The sequence below is a fragment of the Phascolarctos cinereus genome, unplaced genomic scaffold (assembly GCF_003287225.1).
Source record: "Phascolarctos cinereus isolate Bilbo 61053 unplaced genomic scaffold, phaCin_HiC Scaffold_5;HRSCAF=322, whole genome shotgun sequence".
NCBI classification, from domain to species: Eukaryota; Metazoa; Chordata; class Mammalia; order Diprotodontia; family Phascolarctidae; genus Phascolarctos; species Phascolarctos cinereus.
Window position 1 is genome coordinate 32,221,721 of NW_027555958.1, and position 25,300 is coordinate 32,247,020.

The window sequence follows — 25,300 nt, forward strand, 5'->3', positions numbered from 1 at the left end:
GTCTTCCTGGCTTTGAGGCTAGCTCTTTAGTCACTATACCACTATACTATGCTTTTATTTTGATTGTGCCAGGGGCTGGACTTTGGCATGGGATTGGGGTAACGAAGGCAAATGGAGTAATAAGAAAGAAAGGTGGAAATGAAAATTCAGTGTTCTGTATCCCAGTGTTCAATAAACACAAATCAGTCAGGCTCTGCCAACCCACCCAAATGACAAAAAATGGAACTTCCTAAAGAGAAAGCAAACCCCATAGAACAAGCCCAGGCAGCTGACACTATGAATGATCCAAAACCTTGGTGAGTTCTCTTTTCCAGTCTTCCCAGAAGTGTTTGTCAAATGGTGAGTTCTTATCCCAGAAGCTGGGGTCTTTGGGTTTCTCAAATAGCAGATTACTATAGTCATTGACCACTGTGTCTTGCATCCTTACCCTGTTCCACTGATCCACTACTCTATTTCTTAGGCCAGTACCAAGCAGTTTTGATGATTGCTGCTTTATAATACAATTTAAGATCTGGAATGGCTAGGCCACCTTCCCCTGCATTTCTTTTCATTAGTTCCCTTGATACTCTGGACCTTTTGTTCTTCCAAATGAATCTTGTTATTATTTTTTCTAGCGCTATAAAATAATTTTTGGTAGTTTGATTGGTATGGCACTGAATAAGTAAATTAGTTTAGGCAGAATTGTCATTTTTATTATATTAATAATAGCTAATATATATTATATTACCTACCCATCAGCAACTGATGTTTTTCCAATTATTTAGATCTGACTTTATTTCTGTGGAAAGTGTTTTGTAATTTTGTTCATATAGTTCCTGGGTTTGTTTCAGTAGGTGGACTCCTAAACATTTTATAATGTCTATAGTAACTTTAAATGGAATTGCTGCTGGGCTTTGCAAAACCTTGGTTAGCTCTCAAAGAACACAAGGGTTCACTTGAAGCCAGGTTGCCATTTTCCTTCCTTGAAATAGCAGCATTTACTTCAGGAAAGTGGTTCTCTGATCTTGAACATGGGCCACGTAGGTAGTTCCCTTTTCCTATTTCTGGTCCCACTCTGTGGGCAAAAGCACAGAACCACCAGGAAAGATGAGTAGATCTAAGATGGAAAGTCCCTTTTGTTGTTGTTCAGTTGTGTCCAATTCTTTGTGACCTCATTTGAGGTTTTCTTGGCAGAGGTACTTGAGTGATTTGTCATTTCCTTCTCCAGCTCATTTTACAGATGAGGAAACTGAGGCCAACAGTCTTAAGTGACGTACCCAGGGTCAAGTAGCTGAGGCTGGATTTGAACTCAGATCTTCCTGACTCCAGGCCTGGTACTCTATCCACTGTGCTCCCCAGCTGCCCTAGAGGTCATCTAATCCAAACACCTTATTTTACAGAAGAGGAAACTGAGGTCCAGAGAAAAGTAACTTGTCCAAGGTCACTCAGGAGTAAGTAAAAGAGCCATGATGGGAACCCAGATCCTCTGACCTCAAATCTAGCCCTTCTCCCATGTTGCCCTAGCTTTACACCCTCTGATACTATTAAAGGGGCCGAGGTTGAAGTTAAATCTCAAAACTAGCTAAAACAATTACAAGGAGACAAATTCTCCAGGATTCCAGAGCTCCTGGGACCAGGATCTGTGACCCCAAGGAAGTAAGAAGTCTTGAATGCAAAAATACCTACATCTGCAAAGAGTTCCAAGTCTGAAGTTATGGCATCAATGAAAAAGGCCCATAAATAAGCTCATTTGTGTTCAACTCCAGGAATCAAAGAGCTAAAAAATGTAGGAGAAAAAAAACCATGCAAACCAAAAACCCTATTTGGAGAGTTAATGGGAAGGAAACCTGGTTTTTATTCCTTGGCTCAACTAACAAAGCAGGTCCCTCTGATCATGTGACACATTTAACTCAAACCCATTAAAGCCTGGAAGCCTGGAAGGTCACTGGGTCTGACTCATCCATTCAACCACTTTATAGTCAAAGGGTGGCTTGGCTAAGTTTACATAGGTGGTAAGTGGAAAAGCTGGGATTTGAACTCAGGTGTTTTGACTCCATGTCAGTTCCTTCTACTCAAACATGCTCCCTCTCCAAGCGGGTCAGCCAGGAGGACAACGGGCCTCAGCGTGGCAGCCTTCCCTGACCACCCACTCCCAAGCAACACCAGCCCATATCACTAGATTTTGTTTTCAACTCACCAGCCTGCAAAGGTTAGGCACAGCGCTGCCACCAAGTAACAGCATCAGGCATTCAGCGGGAGACACCCAACGTCCAGTCCAGGACGTGGTGCCCTTCTGAGACAATGGAGAAGGGACAGTGAGGGGGCCAGGGAAAGCAGCCCAAAGAGAGGCATAATCTGCCTAATGAACTCCCAGGGGAGCAGCACATCAAAGATAGCATTGTGCGCTCCTCCCTGGCACCCCAGCCACGCGTGTGCACTCAATGCCTTGCCTTGTCCTGGGTCAGAACTGAGCTCTCTGTGAGGCTCATTAGAGAACTGACGCTCCGCAAGGCTTTGGCTGCTGTCAGCAGGAGCCAGTTTTGAATTTCTTGAGATGCTTAAAAAAAAAATACAGAAGCAACAGCACAATTATACAGTCAGACTCATAGGAGGCAGGCTGAAAGCAAAGAAGGGCTTTTTTTTTTCATAAGGGAAATTTACATTGCAGTTTGGGATGCCTCTGGCTCACCTTACCGCCAGACCCAAGCTGTGAGTTACTTCTGTAACCGGATGCTCTGCTGCACATCCTTGTGGATTATTCAAAGCAGCAGGGCTTCCAGAGTCCTCGGATTTCTGTGTAGTTTAGGGGAATGAATGGCAAAGAGCCACAGCTCCAGCCTTTTACCCTGGCAACTTATTCCAGCTGTACACACTGTTCTAGTACTACCCACTGGTCCTCAGCCTCCCCCCACCCTCAAATTTTACAAGCTAGGAGAGGAGTAGTAAGAATGCCAGAGGGGAGGTAGGAAAACAAGCAATCCATCATCAAGCATTTGTTGTGAACCTACTGTGTGTGGGGTGCTATGCCAGGCACTGGGGCATCCATCACCTGCAAAGAATGAAACAATCTCTGCTCTTAAGGATGTTACATTCTAAACATGCAAGCTTTGGTAGCAGAGAATGGGGAAAGAAGCCAAACTTAATGCTGACACAGCTACTTGCCACTGATTGGAAGGGACCCCCAAAGGCCACCGAGTCCAACCTGGATCTGCTCAAGAATCCTCTTTATAACATCCCCAGGGTGTGGGATTCTCCCACCTCCAAACCGCCCATTGAACTTTCAGACAGCTCCAATTTTGAGGATGGTCCCCCTGACATCAAGCCTAGATGTGCCCCTGATGCATCCACCAATTTGCCCTCTGGGTCCAAACAAAACAAGTCTACTCCCTTCTCCTCCTCCAGACAGCCTTTCAAGCACTTAAGGAAAGTCACTGAGTCCCTGAGTCTTCTCCAGGCTAAACATCCCTAATTCCTTCCAGCACGTCTCCACGGGAGGACCTCAGGGCTGTTGGCTTCCTGGTTGTCTTTGGACACTCTGGCTTGTTAATGTTCTTTCTAAACTACAGTACCCAAGGCAACAAAAATAATCCAGATGTGGCGGAGTACCACCCATCCCCCTCCTCGTTCCTGCATCCTCACAGAGCCGAGAATTACATTAGCTGTCACATCAGCCTGTAGACTCCTCTTGAGTTTGTATTCCGAGAAAACTATTCTCCCCACCTCCTTAACTACATGGCACCCACTTTGCCTTTTAGAAGTTGACTTTTTGAACCAAAATGTAGAACTTTACATTTCTCTCTATTAAATTTCATCCTATGGGATTCCATTCATCATCCTTGCCTTTCAAGATCTTTCTGGATTCTGATTCTGTCATCCAGCACGTAAGGTATTTCTTCCAGCTTTCTGTCATCTGTAAATTTGATAAAACAGGCTCTCTGTGCCTTCACACAGATAATTAAAATGTCAAATAGCCCAGGACTAAAGAGTGAGCTTTGGGGCCCTCCACACTGCATTCCATCCAGCCATCCACCAGGAAACCAGGCTCCACCCAGAACAGGTGTCTTGCCATCTGATCCTCTGCTGCTCCATTTCTCCCTACCAGGTATGGCAACCTTTAGACACAGGCACAGACCTCCAGAGGACCAAGCTCAACCATCCCAGGCTGATTAAATCACTCAGGTTCAGGCTCCAAGGCTGTGCTAGCCTTATGGGTGGGTGAGTGAGAAAACTCACCTAACCTACTCTCTGTAGCTGGTCCCATTCCATCCAGCTAACCATCAGGAAACCAGGAGCTATAGAGTACACACATCTTACTACCCAGACCACAGTTTCAATGTTGGTGCCACCTTCCACCCTCCCCCCACCACAGCCCTGAAACACACACTCTTTCCATCTCTTACTCTGAGGACAGAAATCAAATTAATGTTACTACCACTACTGGAATCAGTCAATTAATCAATAAGCATTTATTACCTATTATATGCCAGGCACTATGCAAGTTGCTAAGGGTACAAAGACAAAAACGAGCCACTGCTTGTCCTCAAGAAGCTTACATTCAAGCAGTGAAGACAATACATACATATATAAGTACTTTAAAATATTTTAAAAATACAAAGTAATTTGGAGGAGGAGGCACTAGCAACTTGGGGGCAATCAGGAAAGGCCTCATGTAGAAGACGATGCTTACATTGATTCTGAAAACAACAAGGGATTTGAAGAGGCAGGGGTGAGGAGGGAGGGCATTCAAAGGCACAGAAATGGGAAACTGAGTGTCATGCATGAGGAAAAGCAAGGCAGCCAGTTTGGCAAGACCAGAGAGGCCCTTAAAGGGATTAGTGTATATGATAAGGCTAGAAAAGTAGGTTGGGGCCAAGTTATAAAAACTAACAAAATTTTATATTTGACCCTGTTTGTCCTTTGTTCTCAAAGAGGACCGTGACATCAGGAAGGTGATGCCACGACCTGAAGTGAACTGGATTTAAGTGAGGGAGGGCTGAGCAAAGTCACCAGCCTCACCTCCTCCAGAACAATCTGGGCCCAGTGGCAGAGGCAGCGGAAAGGCATCGGTGTTGGGTGAGTAGGGAGTGACATAGTCAGATTTGTGCTTCAAATCACTGCAGTGTGGAGGATGGGTAAGAACCTGCAGAGACTTAAGACAGGGAGAACCATCAGCTAACAGCTGTCAGGAAGTCCAGGAGAGAGGGGATGAGAGTCTGAACGAAGGTGGTGGCTGTGTGAGGAAAGAGAAGGGGACATGCGGAAGAGACAGGGAGAGAGAAATAAGATTTGGCAACAGATCGGACATGTGGGGGATGAGAGGAAGGGAGGAGACCAGAATAACACCAAGGTTCTGGGCCTGGCTGAGCTGGAGGATAGTGAGGAACAGAAAGAGGAAAGTTCTGAAGAGTGCTGGGTTGGGGCACGGGGAAGCGATGAGCTGTTTTGGACACGTGGAGCTGGAGATGCCTAGTGTGAGATGTCTAATATGTATTTGGGCCTGGAACTCAGAAGAGTGATTGGGGCTGAATATATAGCTTTGGAAATAACTGAAATAGACAACTGAACGCATAGGAGCTGATGAGGTCACCAAGAGAGAGAAAAGAAAAGACGATCCAGGGCAGAGTCTCAAACACCCACAATTATGAAGCATAATGCAGATAAGGAATCTGCAGAGAATGAGGAGTAGTCAGACAAGAAAGAGAGATAGCAGTGTCACAAAAACCCAGACAGGAGCGAGTAAAGTCTGACAATCAAATGCCAGAAGGCTTTACTCACTATCCCTGTGACTCTCCAGATGAAAACATCCATTCCTGGTCCCCATCCTTGTATTTGGGCTCTATCTTCCTATTAGACTGTAAGTTCCTTGAGGGCAGACACAGTCTCATTTCTGTGCTTGTAACCCCAGTGATAGGATAGTTCCCCACACTAGATGCCTAATGAATGCTTTCTTATTCATTCAGTCATTCACTAGAGACCTCCTTCCATGTTCAAATCAACAAGGTGGCAATTCGTTTTTGAGGTGAGTTCCAAATCTACCTGATTGCATCATTCCCCTCCCCTCCTCCCAATATCTCTTCATCCTGACCACCAGGCTGGCACAAAAGATCTAAGCATACAGCATGAGCTAAGGTACTACTCCTCACCACTGACAAGAAGTAAGCAAAGTTAGCCTGGTAAGATTTGTTCTCCATGAAATTTTACGGGTCCTTAGTAAGCATTACTTCCATTTCTAAATGCTTACAAACTAACCCTTCAATAATAGAGTTTTCCTGGGAATTCCCCCCCCCTTTTTTTAAACCCACCGGCCCTGCTCTAGTCCCATAGTATCTCTTCCATTCTCCAGGGTCTTTCCTATCATCAACTCCTTTTGTACCTTTCTGTATATTTGTCTGAGCCTTCATTAAGGGCCACCCTCAAAGACGGGTGGCCACAGGCCAGGGAAGCACCTGGAAGACCATCCTAACCGTTTGTGGGTAGCTCTGGGCAGCCAGATGGCAGGCCAGGCCTAACATTCCCTTCCCCTTCAAAGGCACTCTCTCGAGTTTCTTGGTTAGTCTGTGTTGACACAAACCCAGCTGGGAAAGATTAGGGACTTTGAAGGGTGAATATTTGCTGAGGCTCTTCTGAACAAAAGGGTTGCTCCAAGTAGGTAAGGGAGGAAAAAAACTTCACCAGCCATAAACCCCTGAGTCACCAGCTCCATCTAGCACAGCACCAAAGCAGCCTGACCAAATCACTGGCCACATTCCAGAAGTCTTCTTCTAAGTTGGTTTTCTGAAGTAAGGAATAGCTTTTCCCCACAGAGAGACTAGTATACAATTTACACTAGTATACAACTATATCAGTTCAATTATCAGATCAGCCTACAAAACCTATTTAATCAACAAGGCTGCTTAAAAAAGAAAGTACTACATTTTAGGGATTTCTATAAGTGACACTTGGCAAAGAGAATGTACGGCACAGCTTCCATGGAGGGCTCCTATTTATTTACTATAAAGTAATACAGTACTTTAGCCACGTTCTAGTCGTTTTATGTGGGCTAGTTTAGGAACCTAACTACCAGATACATACACACATTCTCATTCCCTCTCTCTCTCTCTCTCTCTCTCTCTCTCTCTCTCTCTCTCTCTCTCTCTCTCTCTCTCTCTCTCCTCTCTCTCTCTCTCTCTCATACACACATACACACATATACACTTTCTGTCTCTTTCACACACACACACACACACACACACACACACACACACACACACACACACACACACACCCCTTCTCAATAGTCAGGAGAGTAACCAGTAGAAAGAGAGGAACAGATGGAGGGGATGAAAGCATTTCAAAAACAAACTTCACCTACTCCCCACTTTTGCCAACATCCAGACAGGAGGATGGGAAAGATGGCTGGTCTAGTCCAAGGGCCTTCAATGTTAGAATGAGCCAACTGAATTTTTAGTTCATAGACTGGAAGAGACATCAACAATTCACTATTCCACCAGCCTGCATTTCACAAATGAAAAACAAGACCCAGACAAGTACAACAACTTGTCCAATGTTACAGCTGAAGTACTATCTCTACCAACAACATATGCCTCATCCTCAGGTCCAAGATTTAAACCTGTAAGGGACCTTAGAAATTGAATCTAACCACTTCATTTTAAAGATGAGGAAATTAGGACTCCAAAAGGTCAAGTGACTTTCCCAAAGTCACAGAGACTGTGAGCATCAGTTGGGGAATTACTACCTTCTCTACTCTCTCAGCCAAGATCTTTCTGGCCTGGCCCATACATTCTTCTAGTTCTTCTCTCTGGGACCAAGTGACTGACCCAGGACTTGAGCCCAAGTCTTCCTGAACACAAATATAGCACTCACTGCACTACCTGTCCAATTATTTTTTGGTTGGTTATCTTATTTCAATGCAGTGAAGCTATTCTAAATCATTTCTAAGAATCAATACAATGATTAAGAAAAAAAACCAAACCCAATTTGTTTGGCAGCTGCTAACTGTGACCTAAACTTGAGACCGTTCCCCTGCTGATGATCTTGTCTCACTCAGGCAGGTTGAAACTAACCACCCGATTTCCTGTACGATAACCAGCAAGGTAGAGATACAGGACAATGACACAGCAGGTGTAGCATCATTATCAGGGGGGTACGGTGAAAAAATAATCAGGGAGATTAATTTGGTTTTGAATGAAGTTACACAGTTTATAAAAATGGGTAAGAAGAACCAGGTGGGAAGCAGGGATGTTTTGCTTCCAATACCAGCAAATGCACATAAACAGGAGACCATTTTCCAAAATAGCTTAAGCAGTCATGGCACCTAGATGGTGACTAGCAATGTATCTTAGGCCTACCCACCAGTGTAGAAAAGGAATTCTGGGTTTTGAAGGGGTGACTCTGGCCATTAAATCATCCTTCAGATAAGTATGAAGCAAAAACATGACTTACATTTTATCTCATACCCTGAAAACTGGCAAAGACGACTCAAAACCAAGAACAGCAAGTATTGAAGGGGCTTTGGGAAGACAGGCACATTAATTCACTGTCAGTGTAACTTTTGAATAGGTCCAACAATTGTCTAAATCAATTTGAATGACCTGAGACAATTCAAAAGGATTCATGTTGAAAAGTGCTATCCACCTCCAGAGAAAGAACTAATAGAGCCTGAATACAGATCAAAGCATACTTTTTTAAACTTTCTTTATTTTTCTTGCTTTGGGGTTTTTTTTTTGGTCTGTGTTTTTTCCCCCACAACATGACTAATACGGAAATATGTTTTGCATAACTGCACATGTATAACCTATATTAAATTGCTGGCCTTCTCAATGGGGGGGAGGGGAGAGAGAGAATTTGGAACTCAAATTTTTAAAAAATAAATGTCAAAAATATTTACACATAATTGGGGGGGGAACTAAAACATTTGAAAAAATCAATTTGAAATTATGCAAGAAAAGGGATTGAGTATTTGATACCTTTGTTGATACTCTAAGGTAATAGCAATCACCCTGACAGGGCAAATATCTCAAGGAAGTGAAAGACAGAACAAAGGTCCAGCACATACAAAATAGTCATTGAAGAATTCTGTGGTCATAAAGAACTAGAGGGAAGGGGGAAGTGGATGTGCATTGATTGGAGAATATGGGATATGGATTTAATAGAATATTATCATACAGTAATACAAAATTAACATGAGAGGTCCAAAGAAACATGGAAAGATTTATATGGACTAATGCAAAGTAAAATGAGCAGAACCCTGGCAAACAACATATACAATGTAACAGTGTTAATACATTCAATATAACACTATAAATACAAACAATGTGACCATGTCAATGTATATGATATAACCACCTAATGCATGCAATGTAATAGTATAAATGTATGCAATGTAACAGTGTCAATTATATAATGTCCTTGTGTGAATATATATAATGTATCAGTATAATATATATGATGTAGCCACATAACTATAAAGTGTCAGTGTATGCAATGTAACAAGGTAACAGCGTAAATGTCTATAGACTATGCCAGTGTGAGTATATATAACATAAATGTGGCTGTATCCAATATAAGAGAATAAATATATATGAAGTGGTGGCATAGATATATACAATATAAAAATATAAATGACAAGATGACTCAAAGGAAAGGAAAATCTTCTGGAAGGATTCGTCTCACTATAGCAGGATGAGTAGTGGGAAATAAGGTCAGATGAATATAGTGGAGCTCAAGCACTGAGGGCCTTGAAGGCCATGCTGAGCAATTTCTAGCTAATAGGAATTAAGTTAGGCCACAATGGATAGAGAAGTCATAGTTCCATTGAAAGGTAACCACCTTTTGCTGGGTGAAAAACAGCGTCAAAATAATTTAGAAAGGGAAGAGACAAGTGAAAACTCAGGATCACTAATTCCTCTGAAGTCAACAAGCATTTATTAAGAGATTACTATGTGTCAGGAACTGTACTAAGTGCTAGAGATGCTATGCTGTGAAAAGCCATGAATGTCTCCTAGTTTAAGGAAGGCCCTCTCTCAGTGAGTTCAGGGATGGGAGGGGCCTCTTAGGGATAGACAGGACCAAAGAGGTCTCTCTCCTCCATCCTAAAATTATCATGCATAGCTTAGCTCTTTATATGTTTAACCCCATCAATAAGCCTTTATTAAGCACCTAAGATGTGCCCACAATGAGACACAGACAGCATCATGTGGTGGGTGGAGATCTGGTTTAGGAGCCAGGTCAAGAATTGTCTCTGACATATATGTGTATGTGTGTAACAGGATTTGAATTTGTCCACCATCTAGTCTAACACAGCCTCCAAAGGAATCCTTACTATAACAGAACCAACAAGTGGTCATGTAGCCTCTGCTTGAACACCTCCAAGGCGGGTGAGCCCTCACCTCTCAAGGCACCTTATTTCACTTGGGGAAATGTGACTCTTTGCAATTCTCACTGGGAGCTCCTCCTTCCAACCTCCAGAACTAATGAAAACAAGTCTAGCCCATCTTCTAAATGAGAAGTCTTTCAAATACTTGAAGTCAGTTATCATGTAGATAGATGTCAAAGTGGATAAAGCACTGGACCTGGAGTCAGGAAGACCTGAGTCCAAATTCCGACTCAAACACTCACAAGCTGGTAACCCTTGGCAAGTCACTTAACTTGCCTGCCTCAGCTTCCTCATGTGTAAAATGGGTTAATAATAAAGCCTACCTCCAAATTTTGTTGTGAGGATAAAATAAGACAATATTTGTAAAGTATTTTGCAAACCTTAAAGCACTATGTAAATGCCAGCTATTATTATTATCGTGTCCCCTCTAATTCTTCTCTCTAGACTAAACATCCCTACTTACTTCATCGGATCCTCATGTGACATGGCCTCCAGGCCCTTCACACATAAGTCCCTAGGCAAGTCACTTAACCTCCCAATGCCTCAGACAACTCTCTAAGACTGTACTGTATGTTGCAGGGAAGGTGCTAACAGGCATTGGGAGAGGGAGCTTCCTCATCTGGGAGTTCCAGTCTCTATCTTCTTCCCCTGTTATGTGCGAGGCATTGTGCTGGGTGTTGGGTACCCAGAGATAATATTAAAACGTCCCTCTCCTCTCCCCACCCGGTAGAACGAAAGTTTCTTCATGGCAAGGACTCAGTATTACTGTTCTGTTCCATTACTCAATTTATGTTGTTCCGCCTCAGCATCCCCCAGTGCCTCACACGGTTCCAGCACTTAATGAATGCTCATTCGATTGGATAAATGGTCTGACCAAAGGCAAAAACGATCTCCAGAAGAGCCACCCCCCTGCCAGGTGAGTATTAAAGAACCACAAGGCTTTTGTCTTTTAATTACCTGGTGAGTATCCAAGGGATAGAGAGAGTTGAGGTCAATCAATCAACAAGGATTTATTAAGCACTTACTTTGTGCCAGACACAGTGCAAAGCCCTCGGGATACAAAGAAAGGCAAAAACACAGACGGAGAGGAGAAACATGCTCCTATTCAGTGTGTTCATGTTGGGCAGGGGTGGTAGAAAGAAAGGGACAAATTGTCAACATTCGTCTGATTCAGAGACAGTGGACCAATCACTTAACCACTCTGGGTCTCAGTTTCCCATCTGCAAAATAAGGACATATGCCAAATGACCTTCTAAGCTCTCTTCCAGCTCAAAACCTATGATCTATGATCTTTCCACCATTTTATCAAGTGGGAATGAAGCAATATCTGAGTATATGCCTGACAAAACAGACATAGGAACTATACGAATATAAACACAAAACATTTTGTATACAAATACAGTTAGATCTAAATAAATGAAGGAATATTTATTGTCCGTGGGCAGTTAAAGCCAATAAAATTTTTTAAAATGACAATTTTATCTAACTAATCTATTTATGTAATGCCCCTCCAACTAAATTACTAAAAACAACTCTTACTGAGTTAGAAAAAAAATAATAACAAAGTTCATTTGGAAGAACAAAACGTCAGGAACTTCAAAGAAACCAGGGGGGGAAAGATGTAAAGGAAGCAGATTCAGTAGTATCAGACTTTAAACCATATTATAAGGTGAGAGCATTGTTCAAATGTAAGATGGATAATTTTGATTATTTTAAATTGAAATTTTCCTGTGTAAATAAAACCCATGCAGCCAAGAATAGAAAGAATGCAGAAAATCAGGGGAAAAAACTTTCATCGACAATCTCTCAGATAGAATGTGATTGGGTTGGAATATTCCTGTGATTTAGGAAATGATGAGCTGGTTGATTTAGAAAAACACGGAAAGACTTGGATCTAATGAAGAGGCTATCCACCTTCAGACAAGCAGATGACACGTGGAAATAAGCACAGTATGGTCTTACATATATGTGTATGAGTGTATGTGTATATATATATATATATATATGTATGTTTATAAATATGTATGTATGTATGTATGTATCCGTCCCTAATTGTAGCCTGGGGGGGAGGGAAGAGAGGGGGGAAAAAAAGTAAAAAGTGCATGGCAGAAAACAAAAGAAAACCTACAGGGAAGCAGAGAAAAGCTGGACGGTTTTGAAAACAATATGTAGTATTTATTATATAGGTTTTCTTGAAATGGAAATTTATTGCTTTATATTAAATCCGCTCTTCTGTTTTGCTGTGTACATGGCAATTTTTTTCTTTTGTTATTTTATATTTAGTTTAACATAAACTTAAAAACTTTTTTTTTTAAGTGGGAATGAAGCAAAGTCTACCACCTGGCTTGGAAATTCAAGTTATGCAGAATCATCCACTGAACTCATGAAGAATTTTCCCAGGGGAAGGGAAGGGGGAGAAAGGAAGTGCCATCTTGTTCACTAAAGAAAAAGGGAAGGAGGAACCGTACTAAGTCAGACAAGTCATTTGAGTGCCTGGTAGGATATTGCTTTTCTTTAAGGAAAAAGGACAAGCACCACTGAGGGAAAATTAGTTCTTGCTTATTGGGTACTCTCACCTCTTAGGTTATCAGAAGGTTCGGGTCTCTAGAAAGGAACCCAGAATTCTAGAATCCTATTGATAGAAGGAGCTTTAGAATATCACCTCCACCTAACCTAGGACTCTACACCTCCTCCTTTATTCATTCTAGCATAACAACTCTCTCCAGAGTGAATGACTTTTTTTTAAAAAGCACTTATTAAGCATTTACTATGTCTCAGGCAATGCATCAAATACTGCCTACCAGGTGCTTAGATTCTACACCAGAGGCAGACAGCACAGAAAGGACAGTAGAGATGAAAAAGATAGCAGCAGCAGAGGGTAGACAAGTGAAGGCCAGGAAGTGCTGTGGCCTGCTGCCTGTTCCAGGCCATACAAAGGGAAGGCTCCCCTGCCAGAGAACACAGGGCCCCAGAAGCAGGAAGGAATCCAAGTTCCCTTGAGATAAGGAAGAGGGCCAGAGTCCAGATGGTATGGTTTGGAGATGGCCAAAAAGTGATCTACAATCTAAAAAAGATCTTAGATCTCCAGCTAGATGGGGCCTTAGAGGTCATCTGGTCCAACATCCTCATTTCACAGTGAAGAAAACTTAGACCTAAGGAGATGGTGACTTATCTAAGGTCAGGCAGATAGCAAGAATTAGAGGAGGGATTTGAACCCTGGTGTTCTGATATGGGAGCCAGGGCATTTCCTACTGTACCACATTCTGAGATCCTATTATCTGTCATTGGTACTCCTCAGAACAACCCAAATAGTTATTTACTAACCTCTAGATAGTAGAAGAGTTGGGGGGGGGGTTTTGGGGGGGGAGAAGAAATCAACCAATTTTGAAAGTTATCTGTGTCATTTTAACTGAAACCTGAATAACAGATTAACATATTTTTAAAAGTACTTGTTTTTTGTCTGCCAAAAAATTGGACCCATCTGAACACTTCCTTTCTTGCTTACCTTCAATGGGATGTCAATTTGTTTGGTACACACAAAATGCCATGCTCAGAGATGACCATCAAATCCTGCCTAAGACAGAAAGAGACGTGGTTCTAACACAGCCTTCTCCTCATTAGAAGTAGCACCTATGTCTCACCACTTGAAAGGAAATAAAAATCCGATGATTAAACTAAACAGAGAGACCCAAGGTCTTGTTTGGGCTTTTATTTTGGGTTTTAAATTTTTTATTAACGTCTTGTTTTTGTGTCACATCGATTTCCGTACATTATCCCTCTAGCCTGAAAGCTATCCATTGTACCAAAGATTAAAAAGAGAGAAAGAGAAGTTCAGCAAAACTAACCAGCACATTAAATGTGTCTGACAATATATACCATATTCCACTCCCAGAGTCCCCTCCCCCAATCTTCATTTTGGGGGTTGGAAATACATTTTCTCAATTTAGGGGGCAGAAGTACATTTTCTCAGCTCTTCCCCAGGTCCAACTGCTTAGGGCTTTTAATGCCTAGAGGAGGATGTAATTTGTGTTTTGCGCCCCTGGGGACCTTCTCCCTCCCAATCTTCTAGTGCAGGATGCTTTAAAAGAAAAAAGGGCAGGAAAGTACAAAAAGTACTCATTTAAACTGGTCTTTCTGAGGCCTGGGATACTGAGTAAGGACAGGTTGGGAATCTGCCAGATCCATGATGTCCACTGAGAAGACACCTCAGTGAGGGGGTCCCCTTATGAGAAGGGTAACATGCTATTTAGAGGCTAAGCCATGTTTACCATGACTCTAAAATAAAAGAAAACTCAAAGCATGCAATAAAGTTCTGGGTTACAGACTTGACCTTTGGTCAAGTATTGAAGACCATAAATACAGGGTGGAGGTTAGGGTGGTGGGGAAGGAAAGAGGGTGTGATGGCAGAGTGTCAAGGCTTCAAGATAATTTAATCCATCTTTGTCTGCCTCCTTCACCACCTAAGCTTTGAGTAAAAATCCTGCAAGGATATACTTTCTTAGTGAAGAAGAATGAGTCATAAGGGTACCAATCCTAAGGAGAAGCAGCAACCAGGGGCCAAACTGAGTCAGGAAACAGAGGGTTCAAATCTTGCCTCCAACTTACTGTCATAGGACAAGCAACTTAACTTCTCTGAGATCTCAGTTTCTCCATCTGTAAAATGAAGGGATTAACCTAAATGGCCTTTGCAGGCCCTTCCAACTCTAGGTCTGTGATACTAAGAGTCACCTGGATGGCAATGAGAATTTCATGCCCATCATTTGGCAATCAATGAACAAGCATTTACTTTTTTTTTTTTTGGCTAGGCAATGGGGTTAAGTGACTTGCCCAGGGTCACACAGCCAGTAAGTGTTACGTGTCTGAGGCGCAGATTTGAACTCAGGTCCTCCTGAATCCAGGGCCAGTGTTCTATCTACTGTGCCACCTAGCTGCCCCCCAAGCATTTACTTATTAAGGGCCCTCTATATGATAGGCAGACAGCACAGTGGACAGAATTCCAGGCCTGAAGTCCGGAAGACTCATCTTGCTGAGTTCAAATCTAACCTAAGACACTTATAGCTGTGTGACCCTGGGCAAGTCACTTAACCCAGATTGCCTCAATTTCCTCATCTATAAAATGAGCTGGAGAAGGAAACGGCTAACCCCTCCAATATCTTTGCCAAGAAAACTCCAAATGGGGTCACAAAGACTAGGACAGGACTGAAAAACAACTGAACAACAAAATGTGTGAGGCCCTACTGGAGGTGCCGAGGACAAAAAGCCCAAAATGAAACACTCTCTGCCCTCAAGGCACTTACATTCTACCAGGATGTTAGGGGTTCTGGAAGGTAAAGAAGAAGGCTGGAGGGAAGGGAGCAGGGAAATAACCTTTTTACTCTTCCCCATTGACGCTTCTGAAAAGTTTTCTTAATGTGAATTTACTCACCAACAAACAAACATTCTAATATACAAAGAACAAAAAACACTGTGCATGGAACTGTGCGTTTGTTACATCTGGCTCATTTTAAGTATATTACATTTAACAAGGTAGTGACAGAACTGGCATATTTGTGTTCCTTTCTGAACTTTTTGCTTTCTTCTGTTTCCTTGATTTTTTTCTTTCTACTGGAGCACATGCTATCAGACTCCTCACATGCTCTGTTTCAAACATTTTCTTCCCTCATGAAGCTTCCTGATACCATCCCCTTCCTCCTTTCTTTCATCTCCCACTTTACTGAATAAAATCAAGGACGTATACTCCAAGCTCCCTCTTCTCCAAATCTCAAAAACCTTCTACATCATCTTACATTCTCTTCTCCTTTCTTCCGGTCTCTGAGGAGAAGGTAGCCCATCCTACTAGTGCCAACCTTCTGTTATGCTTTTGATCCCACCCTCTACCATTTTAGTCCAGGAATTAGAACCAATAATAACTGGATTATCTTCTCTTTTCCCTCCCCCTCCACCACCCCATGTGTACTCTGTCTTCTTTCTTTTTCTGCTAGTTACTTCCCTGCCAAGTACAAACATACCCAAGTTTTCCCCACTATACAAACAAAACTTATGTGGTCTTTGCCATCCTTCAAGAACTCTCTCTTCTCTTTTTTCAGGCCAAGCTCCTAGACAGTCATCCACACCTGATATCTTCACTTCCTTACCTCTTCACCCACTTCTTTTGCACACTGGAATCTAACTCCACCATTTCATGGAAAGAAAGAGCTCTCTCCAAGGTTACCAACATTCTCTTCATTGCCAAATCCAACAGATCTTTCTCAATCCTCACCCTTCTTGACCTCTCTTCAGCTTTTGACACTGCTGACAACGCTTTCTTCCTGGATATGCTCTCTTCTCTTCTGTTCTGGAACATGGCTCTCTCCTGATTCTCCTCTTCTCAGTCTCCTTTACTGAATCACCATCCATCTTTTGCCCCCACAGCCCCCGCCCCCTATCGTACACCCCTTACCACTTCCACCCCAGTCCCCTCAAGCATGGATGTTTCCCAAGGTTCTGTCCTGGGCCTCTCTCTACATATCCTCTCTTGGTGGTTTGGTCAACCTGTGGTTTCAGTTGTTATGTCTACGCAGATTACTTCAAAAATCTACATATCCTGCCTTCATCTCTATTCTTGATTCCAGCCCTGTATCACGAACTGTCTGCTGGTCGTCCCAAATGGAAAAAATCACATCACTCTCCAAAGAGAGAGCAGAAATTATTGTTGTTGTTTTGCTTCTTTTTGGATCCTTAGTAATTAGCACAGTGCCTGGCACATAGTAGGCTCTTAATAATTACTTACTGACTGACTGATTCACATTTTCAAAACAGAATTCATGATCATTTACCCTTAAAACCAACCTTCTTACAAACTTCCTGATTTGGGCAGCATCATTACCCAGGTTCCCAAACTCAGAGTCAACTTCAACCATTTCCTCTCCTTCCCCTTCTAGAGCCAACCAGTGGGCAAATCTTTCAATCTCACCTCTACCTCTCTTTTCCTCTCTCTCTCTTTCCCCCTCCCTTCCCCTTCTTCCTCCCCTCCTCATCTATCCAAGTCACACTTTCACCTGGACTACTGCAATAGCCCCCTACTGGAAAAAGGGGGCTTCCAGTTTTTCCCTCTCTTCAATGCATACATTTGAAAAACTAATCTCCTAAGTCTGACAATGTTACTACCTTGCTCAAAAATCTTCAGTGGCTCCTTCTTGCCTCTGGGATAAAATACAGCCTCTTCAAATAGGCATTTAAAGCCCCCTAGAATCCAGACATGACCTACCTTTCCAGACTTATTTTCATCCTTTCACACATACTATGGCCAATTTACCAATCAAAAAGAATTTATTAACATGCTAGGCACTTTCCAGAGCACTGAGGATACAAAGACAAAACTGGTGAATTTACCCTTAATAAGGGGAGACAATGTGTTCACATTAAAAAGACATCTGGGAGCTGACTCAAGGTACCTCTGAATAGAAAGGCTGGGAGAGGGCAGGAAGGGCCCTAGCATAAGGTGGCTTCCAGGCAAACAGCTCTACTCTCTATGTCCTGAACTTGACCTTATGGCTCCTACCTCCTAGCTTTCAAATAAGCTGGCCCCAAGGCTGGAACTGCTTCTCACCTCCCTTCTGATTCTTATCTTCCTTAGCTTCCTTCTTGATTCACATCAGGTACCAGCTTCTTTACAAAGAAAGCCTTTCCTAAACCTTCCCGCCTGAAATGGACATGTGTGCACATCATATCCCCCTAATAGAATGTAAGCTCCACAAGGGAAGGGACTGTTTCAGGGTTTTTTGTCTCTGTATTCATGTACCTAGCACAGGGCCTCGTACATAGTATTTTATACATGTTCACTAAATATTCTGAAAGGCTGCAAGGAGACAAAAAGAAAATGGAATTATGTAGAACACATGGTCTCTATCCTTTAGGGCAAAGACACACAATTTATTTTTTATTTTTTGGAGCTAGAAGGGATCATTTAGTCTGGACTCAATTACTTTTTAAAAACTGAGACCCAAAGACGTTCAAGAAATTTGCCCAAGGTCACACAGATAATCAATAGTCATTTAATAAGGGCGAACAGAACACATAGTTGAAAAGGTATGACTGCTCAAAAAGAAAATGACATGAACAAGGCCACACTAAATGTAGTAGGCCAAGCTACAGCATCCAAAGAATACTAAAGAGGTGAGTAGAGATGGAGGTATCGGGACCAGGTGGATCAAAAAGCACTTGTGAAATGCTTACTATGTGCCAGATATTGTGCTACGCAATGGAGATAGGAGGGCAAAAACAGTCCCTGACCTCAAGCAGCTTCCACTCTAGGAGTCTATACAATAAGGAAATAATTATGTACATAGAAGATATAGACAGATGAGGTAGAAGGTAATCTCAGAGGAGATGGTAGAGGGTCTGGGAAAAGCCTATAACAGGTAAATGTGGGCTGAATCTTAAAGGAAGCCAGGTAAACTAAGAGGGGGGAGGGGAGATGGGAGAGCACTGGAGGCCTGAAGGGCAGCCAGTGGAGAAGCAGGGTCAAGAAGATGGGAGATGGGGCAGCCTGAGGAAGAAGCAGCATGGAGGACCACTGAAATCATGAAAGGAAGAGTGAGAAACCTGGAAGATAGGAAGCAATCAACTTACAGGGCACTTTCAATACCAAAAGAGCACTTCATATTTGCTTCCGGAGGTAAGAAGGAGTCACTAATATTTACTGGGGAGTTTGAGGGGAAAGGGAAGGCTACGGACCTATGCTTTAGGAAAATGATTTGGTGGGTGAGTAGAGAATGGATTGGAATATTGCAATAGCAGGGCAGCTAGGTGGCACAGTGGACAGAGAACTGGGTCTGGAGTCAGGAGGACCCGAGTTCAAATCTGACCTCAGACACTTACTAGCTGAGTCTCTGGGTAAGTGACTTAACCCTGACTGCCTTTAAAAAAAAAAAAGAGGACTATTACAATAGCTTCCTAATGGCAAAAGCAGCTTCTAGGCTTGGCCTCTCTTCAGTCCCTGCTCCACAATACTGACAGACTAATCACAGGTCTGGGGACATTGAGGGGGGGGGGAGAGGGAGAGAGAGGGAGAGAGAGAGAGAGAGGGGCAGGCACGGGGTCCCGTGGAAATACCATTAAACCTGAAGATTCTTGGCTCTGACACTTACTAGGCGTGTGGCCCTGGGAGAGGCCCTCCCCCTCCTCATCTGTAGAATGGGGTCCCATATGTCCTGCATCATCCAGGATTGGTATGAGGAAAGCACTCAGCACCCTTGCAGGGTTCTAGAAGTGTGGACCGTTACTCATTAGGAGTTTCCTGGAGGAGACGAGTTTGGAGCAGGCTCTTACACTGAGCCAACAGCATACAGTTTGCTGGAAGAAGTACTGGAGACCCTTTGGTACTTGGCAGTACCTTGGCAGTGTCCTGCATCCTTTAAGCTAAAGTGGCATATAAAATTGTTCCTAGTCTGAGCTGAAGAAATGTTACCTATGGGAAGTGCTGCCCATTCTCTGCTAATGAATAAGGGTAATTGATCAAAACATATGAATTGATGGGCTCCCTAAAAGTGCTTTTAGCAAAGTGGACAGTTTTTCATTCAAATACAGATTCACCCAGATAAAATCTAATAATGGAGATTCTGGAACCATCCCAGCATGGGTAATGTTCTTTCCCCTCAGTACGAAGGAAGAGAAGCAGGCTCCAGGAAGCCCATGCCCTCAGTCACAATGCGATTCCATCTCCAAGCCAAATCATCCCTTCTCTGTGGATAACTGATGGGATGCAGTGAAAAGAAGACTGGATTTGGGGTTATAGAGCCGGGGTAGGAACCTCAGCTCTGCTTTTGTTAACTGTGTCACAGTCAAACACTAAGCAAATATTGACAGCAAAGTCCACAAGTCACATAACGTCTCCCCTTTCATGCATCTACCTATTCAACAAATATAATTTAGAACATGTGTCTAGCACCCTGTTTGGCACAGGAGCTACAAAGAGGGACAAGACCCTGCCCTTGAGATTGTATTTGGAGTATTGGAGTATTTGGAGGGAGATGAGATGTGTTCCCAGTGAACTAGCTAGCACAGCTTTAAGTGTCCTAAGAAAGGGACGGAATACTGTGAGAGAGCAGGGAGACCTCAATTCCAGCTGGTGAAATCTAGGAGAGCTTCCTGGAGGAGATGGCATTTGAGCCTGAAGGATGAACAGAATTTCCTGAGGCTGAAAGGGGAAGGAGAAAAAGTAGTCCAAGGAAGGGACTGGCAACACCAGTAGTCCAGTCTGGATAGCACATAGGGAATCTAAAGGGGTGTGATGCTTTATAGGCTGGAAAAGCCCTAGTGAGGTTGGATAGAGGAGGGCCTTGAACGACTGACTACCCAACTACCCGGAGGAGTTGGACCTTGTTATCTAAACAACGGGAAGCCAAGAGGGGTCTAAGCCGTGGCTGGATAGATAAGGATGAGTGGCATAACGAGGCCGATTAATCTGATGATAAGAGTTGTACTCGACAGCAAAAGAGTGATGAGGTCCCAGACTGCGGCAATTGCCCAGATAAGAAGCCCTGAGCGCTTTGACAGGTGGCAGCAGCGATCAGGAGAGATCCCCGTAGACCGAACCAAACAGAGCCCCGGAGAGGCGTAGGCATCAGGCCCCAGCAGCATCCTTAAGCCACATCTGTACAGGTCCCACGGAGCTCCATAAACTCATCCCAGCTATGTTAGTTGGAACTCTTTTTAAGCTCACCACATGCTTGGCCTTAGGAGGTAAAACAGGAGGGAAGTGACTTTTTTCTGTAACACAAGAGGTTAAAAGTCCTGGCCTGAGGTAGATGAAAGCTAAAAGACAGAGGTAATCGGTGTCTAGAGGAGGGCGAAGCCGAGAGGGCGGAAGGAAGGGGGCTGGTGAGCGAGCAACGAGCCTACCTGCGGAGGAGACATCCTCGTGGTCCGAGCTGTTGTAGCTGCAGTCGCTGCACCTCTCCGGGGAGCTATGGCCCGGTGAGTCTCGGCCTGGCACCCCCAAGAATCTCTTGCGCCTCCAGGGCGGGAGATGCTCCCGAGCCCCTCGGGAGTGGGGTTCCTCCGGGGGTAAGGGCGAGCACCGCCCGTCCTTGCCCTCCGCCTCCAGCTGGTCCAGGTCCCGGCTGCGCCGGTGCCGTTTGCCCCCTATCAGGTGCAGCCAACGGTGGGGGCTGCCCGCCCGGGGGGGCTTCTCAAGCGCGTCCTCGCGGGGCAGGAAGCGGCAGGGTGCCAGGAGCAGGTGCCCCAGGACGAATTTCTCGTTCAGATCCACCACCTCGAAGTCGTGGTCGCTGCTGTCCCCGCCCTCGTCGGCAGTACCCTGGGCCTCGGGCTCCGGGTCCTCGAGCGCCGCTGGGGACAGCTCCTCGACTTCCTCCGGGCTGGTGCTGGGGGCCGCGGCGGCCGAGTCCGGGGACGGCTGCGCGGGCTCCTCCTGCCTCTGGGCATCCCCGGGGGCGCGCTCCGGCTCGTGCTCCGGCTTAGGCTCGGGCTCGGGCTCGGGCTCCTCCTGGGGCCTCAGGAACAGATGCTGGTGGATGGCCGCGGTCAAGCTCCGCACGGCGCCCCCTTCCCCGGGCGCCCCCAGCCACGCAGGAAACTCCAGGTTGACATAGTGGGGAGACTTGGCCGGGGTGGCTGCGCTGGGACCGCCTGGGCCGCTGTCCACCGCGGTGGACTCCGGCTGGGGCTGGGGCTGCGGCTGCTCCGGCCGGTCTGTGGCCGGCGCCTCCTTCTCTTCCTTCTCGGCGGGGCCGAGACTGGGGCCGGGGCCGAAGCCGGAGCCGCCGCCGCCGCCGCCGCTGCCGCCGTCGTCCCCGCCGCCGCAGCCCCCCCAGCGGCCGCAGTCGTAGCCCCGCTTCTCCCGGGCCAGGGCCGTCTGCAGGTAGATGACTTTGAACTTCTCCTCGGCCAGCACCTGTTGCAGCCGCTTCAGGTTGAGCTTGCAGCGCTCCAGCTCCTGCTGCATGGCTGGCACCGAGTCCAGCTGCATAGAGGGCACCGGCTCCCCGGGGAACTCAGCCCTCCAGTGGCGCTCGAAGTCCGCAGGCTCCCACATGCTGGCCCCGGGGGCGGGGGGCGGGGGGCGCGCGGCGGCCGGAGCCCGTGCCCGAGCCCTAGCCTGGGCCTGGGCCGCGGCGGTGGGGCGACCCGGAGGCCCCGGCTTCCTCCGCGCTGAGCCTGCGGCCGCCTCTGCTCCCTCTCCACACTTCAGGCCCGAGGAGAAAAAAGAGAAAAAGTTTTTTCCCCTTCCGCTGCCGTCTGGCTTTTTTTTTTCTTTTTGGTTTCAGGTCCCTGACGTAAGCGGCCCGGCCCCTCCGGTGAGGCGGAGGCGGGGGTGGGGGGGCGCGGGGACCCGCCCCTCGGGGGCTCGGCGAGCCGACGCGAGGCGCTCAGCCGTCCGCCCGAAGCCCCCTCCCGGGCTGACCTGCGCAGCGGCGGCCGCTGCGGCGATTGTAGGGCCCGAGGACGCTGTGGGGGGCTGGGCGCTGGAGGCGGGGCAGGGTCCGGTCAGGGGGGCGCCTCGCGCTGCGCAGCGTGGGAAAGGTTCTACTGCGCGCGCCGACTGGGGACAGGGTCTGGCCAAAGGCCGCGGGGGGCGGGGCTGGGTGAGACCTGGGGAGATGGGCGGGGCCCGCAGCACTCCCTGGCAGCTTAGGAGGGCGCGTGCACGGTGGGGGTGGGGTACGTGGGAGGGAGGCGGTCCCAGCACTGAGCGGGTGGCAAAGCAAGACCAGTGCAGTGGGGTACCACTCGCGCCCACTGCGTGTGGGAAGGCTCAAGGACGCTAGGACGTGACTGGAGACAAGGATCCGGAGGATGGAGGGGAGGGGGCGGGGCTCAGTGAAACCTGGGAGGCACGTCTGAATGGTTTGGGGGGTCTCGGTCTGAGGGGGACTTAGGGGTAGAAGCGAAGATTGTTTAGTTGTAGAAGCCAAGGCCTTATTTATTGAGGAGAGGGTCAGGGTTTGGGGCCAATGGGTTTCTTGAAGATGCGGCAGGAAAGGGATTCAGTAAACCTTTGCCCCTTCCCTTCCCTCTCTCCACTCCCTTGCAGGTGGTCCGAACTGTCCTGGGGCTCTGGCAAACATTCTTCAGAAGAGGTGGAGTCTAGGCTGCTTAAGATGCTCCATAGTGAGGGAAGGGGCTCCCGAGGCCCTGTGCTCCTTCCCATGCTGGGTTCCCTTCCAGACAGGGGACCACTGGAGAAAAATGTGCCCCATTGTGCCTCAGGCAGGGAACAGAAAGGCAGCAGAGCCCAAAAGACTGGAGAGGCCTCTGGTAACCTGAGACCTGCACAGATGGAGAAAAGGAGACCCAAACACCGGGGCTTCCTCGGCTCATTTTAATCAATCAAATATTTATTGAACATCTTCTATGACCTGGGCACCCTGGGGAATACATGAGAAGACCGAGTTGCCGTCAGATTTGGGGGGTGGGGAGGGATACTATCAACTACAGATCTCTGTCTGACTTCACATGCTTCAAATGTCTGACTTAAAAATGCTTCAGTTTTTCCCCAACTGAACTAAGGATATAGAGATTGTACAGGAGATGAGGAACATCCACGCTAGCATCTGTCTGAGGGCTGTTTTTAAAATTTCCATGGAGAAAGGGAGGATTCTAGTTAGCCGTTTACTGTGTCCTGCGGAAGGTTGATGCATCTAGCTCTTCCTTCCATCAACACCTAGGTCAAACACACTTCTTTTTTTTCTGTGACATGGAGTCAGTTCCGATGAATGAGGTCTTTCCTACTTTTGTTGTTTGCTTAGTGTCTAGGCATGTCAAGCCACTTGAAGGGTTCCTACTCTATCAATTCATGCTCTCAGAACAGTAGGACTCCCCTGGGAAAGGGAAAAATTACTTTTTCCTACTAGTATCTGGCAAATAGATCTGCCCTACCATCCCAGCTCTACACCTTATCAGGACAGCTAGGCTAATATCCTCCAGGTATGAATCATGGGTCTTGAGACATGAGGCAGGTTTCTCAACTCTGAGATTCCCCTTCTTTTCCTAAGCCTAAGTGAATTCTTTCTTTCTTTTTCTTTTCTTTTCTTTCTTTCTTTTTTTTTTTTTGGCTAGGCAATGGGGTTAAGTGACTTGCCCAGGATCACACAGCTAGTAAGTGTTATGTGTCTGAGGTCACATTCGAACTCGGGTCCTCCTGAATCCACGGCAGGTGCTCTATCCACTGTGCCACCTAGCTGCCCCATAAGTGGATTCTTTCAAGCATTTTGCTCCCTTCTGGTTTTCTTTGGCTTGTCACAGATACTGATCATTTGCTGGGGTGGGAAGTGGTGGTATGTTTTTCATCAGTTTGCCATTGGAAATGGGCATACTTTTTAAATAGCCAAAACAGTACTTCCAGGTTTTGAATTATTGCTCAATCGTTCAGCCTGTTACTTAACCTTTCTCTCTGCCATGAACTGCACATTTAGAGTAGTTCTCTGAAATGCCAAGGTTGTGTTGTAATGGTATCTTCTCAATGAGGAAGTGATAGCAGGCTCAGAATCACAGAATTTCATAGTTGAACTAGAACTCAGAGGTCACCTAGTCTAATCAGTACCTGAATTGAAATCTCCTCTATGGTGTAACTGACAAAGCTAAAAGCCCTTCAGGGAAGAGGAACTTACTAAAAATAACTAGCATCTAATTAACACTCTAAGGTTTACAAAGTGCTTTATAAATATTGTTTCAACAAGGAAAAGTACCTATATGTACAAAAATATTTATAGCAGTTGTGGGGGCAAAGAATTGGAAATTGAAGGGATGCCCATCAGTTAGGGAATGGCTGAACAAGTTGTGGTATATAGTTGTGATGGAATACTATTGTGTTATAAGAAATGATGAGCAGGGGGCAGTTAGGTGACGCAGTGGACAGAGCACCGGCCCTGAGTTCAAATCCAGACTCAGACCAAACACTTGACATTTACTAGCTGTGCGACCCTGGGCAAGTCACTTAACCCC

The 25,300-nt window shown here is 45.6% G+C and overlaps 1 protein-coding gene and 1 long non-coding RNA gene across 5 annotated transcripts in view; one reads left to right on the top strand and one right to left on the bottom strand.

Moving 5' to 3' along the window:
- The window catches only part of ABR (ABR activator of RhoGEF and GTPase), a 300,921-nt gene extending 278,426 nt beyond the window's left edge, over positions 1–22,495 (bottom strand). The window contains exon 1 of the mRNA XM_021007059.2: positions 21,236–22,495. Coding sequence (XP_020862718.1) covers positions 21,236–22,391 — 1,156 coding nt within the window. The 5' untranslated portion in view covers positions 22,392–22,495. The remainder of the gene's footprint in view (positions 1–21,235) is intronic.
- The window catches only part of LOC110222153 (uncharacterized), a 47,433-nt gene continuing 43,356 nt past the window's right edge, over positions 21,224–25,300 (top strand). For all 4 annotated transcript variants that reach the window (XR_013486817.1, XR_013486818.1, XR_002328292.2 and 1 more), the window contains exon 1: positions 21,224–21,310. This is a non-coding gene — a long non-coding RNA (uncharacterized LOC110222153). The remainder of the gene's footprint in view (positions 21,311–25,300) is intronic.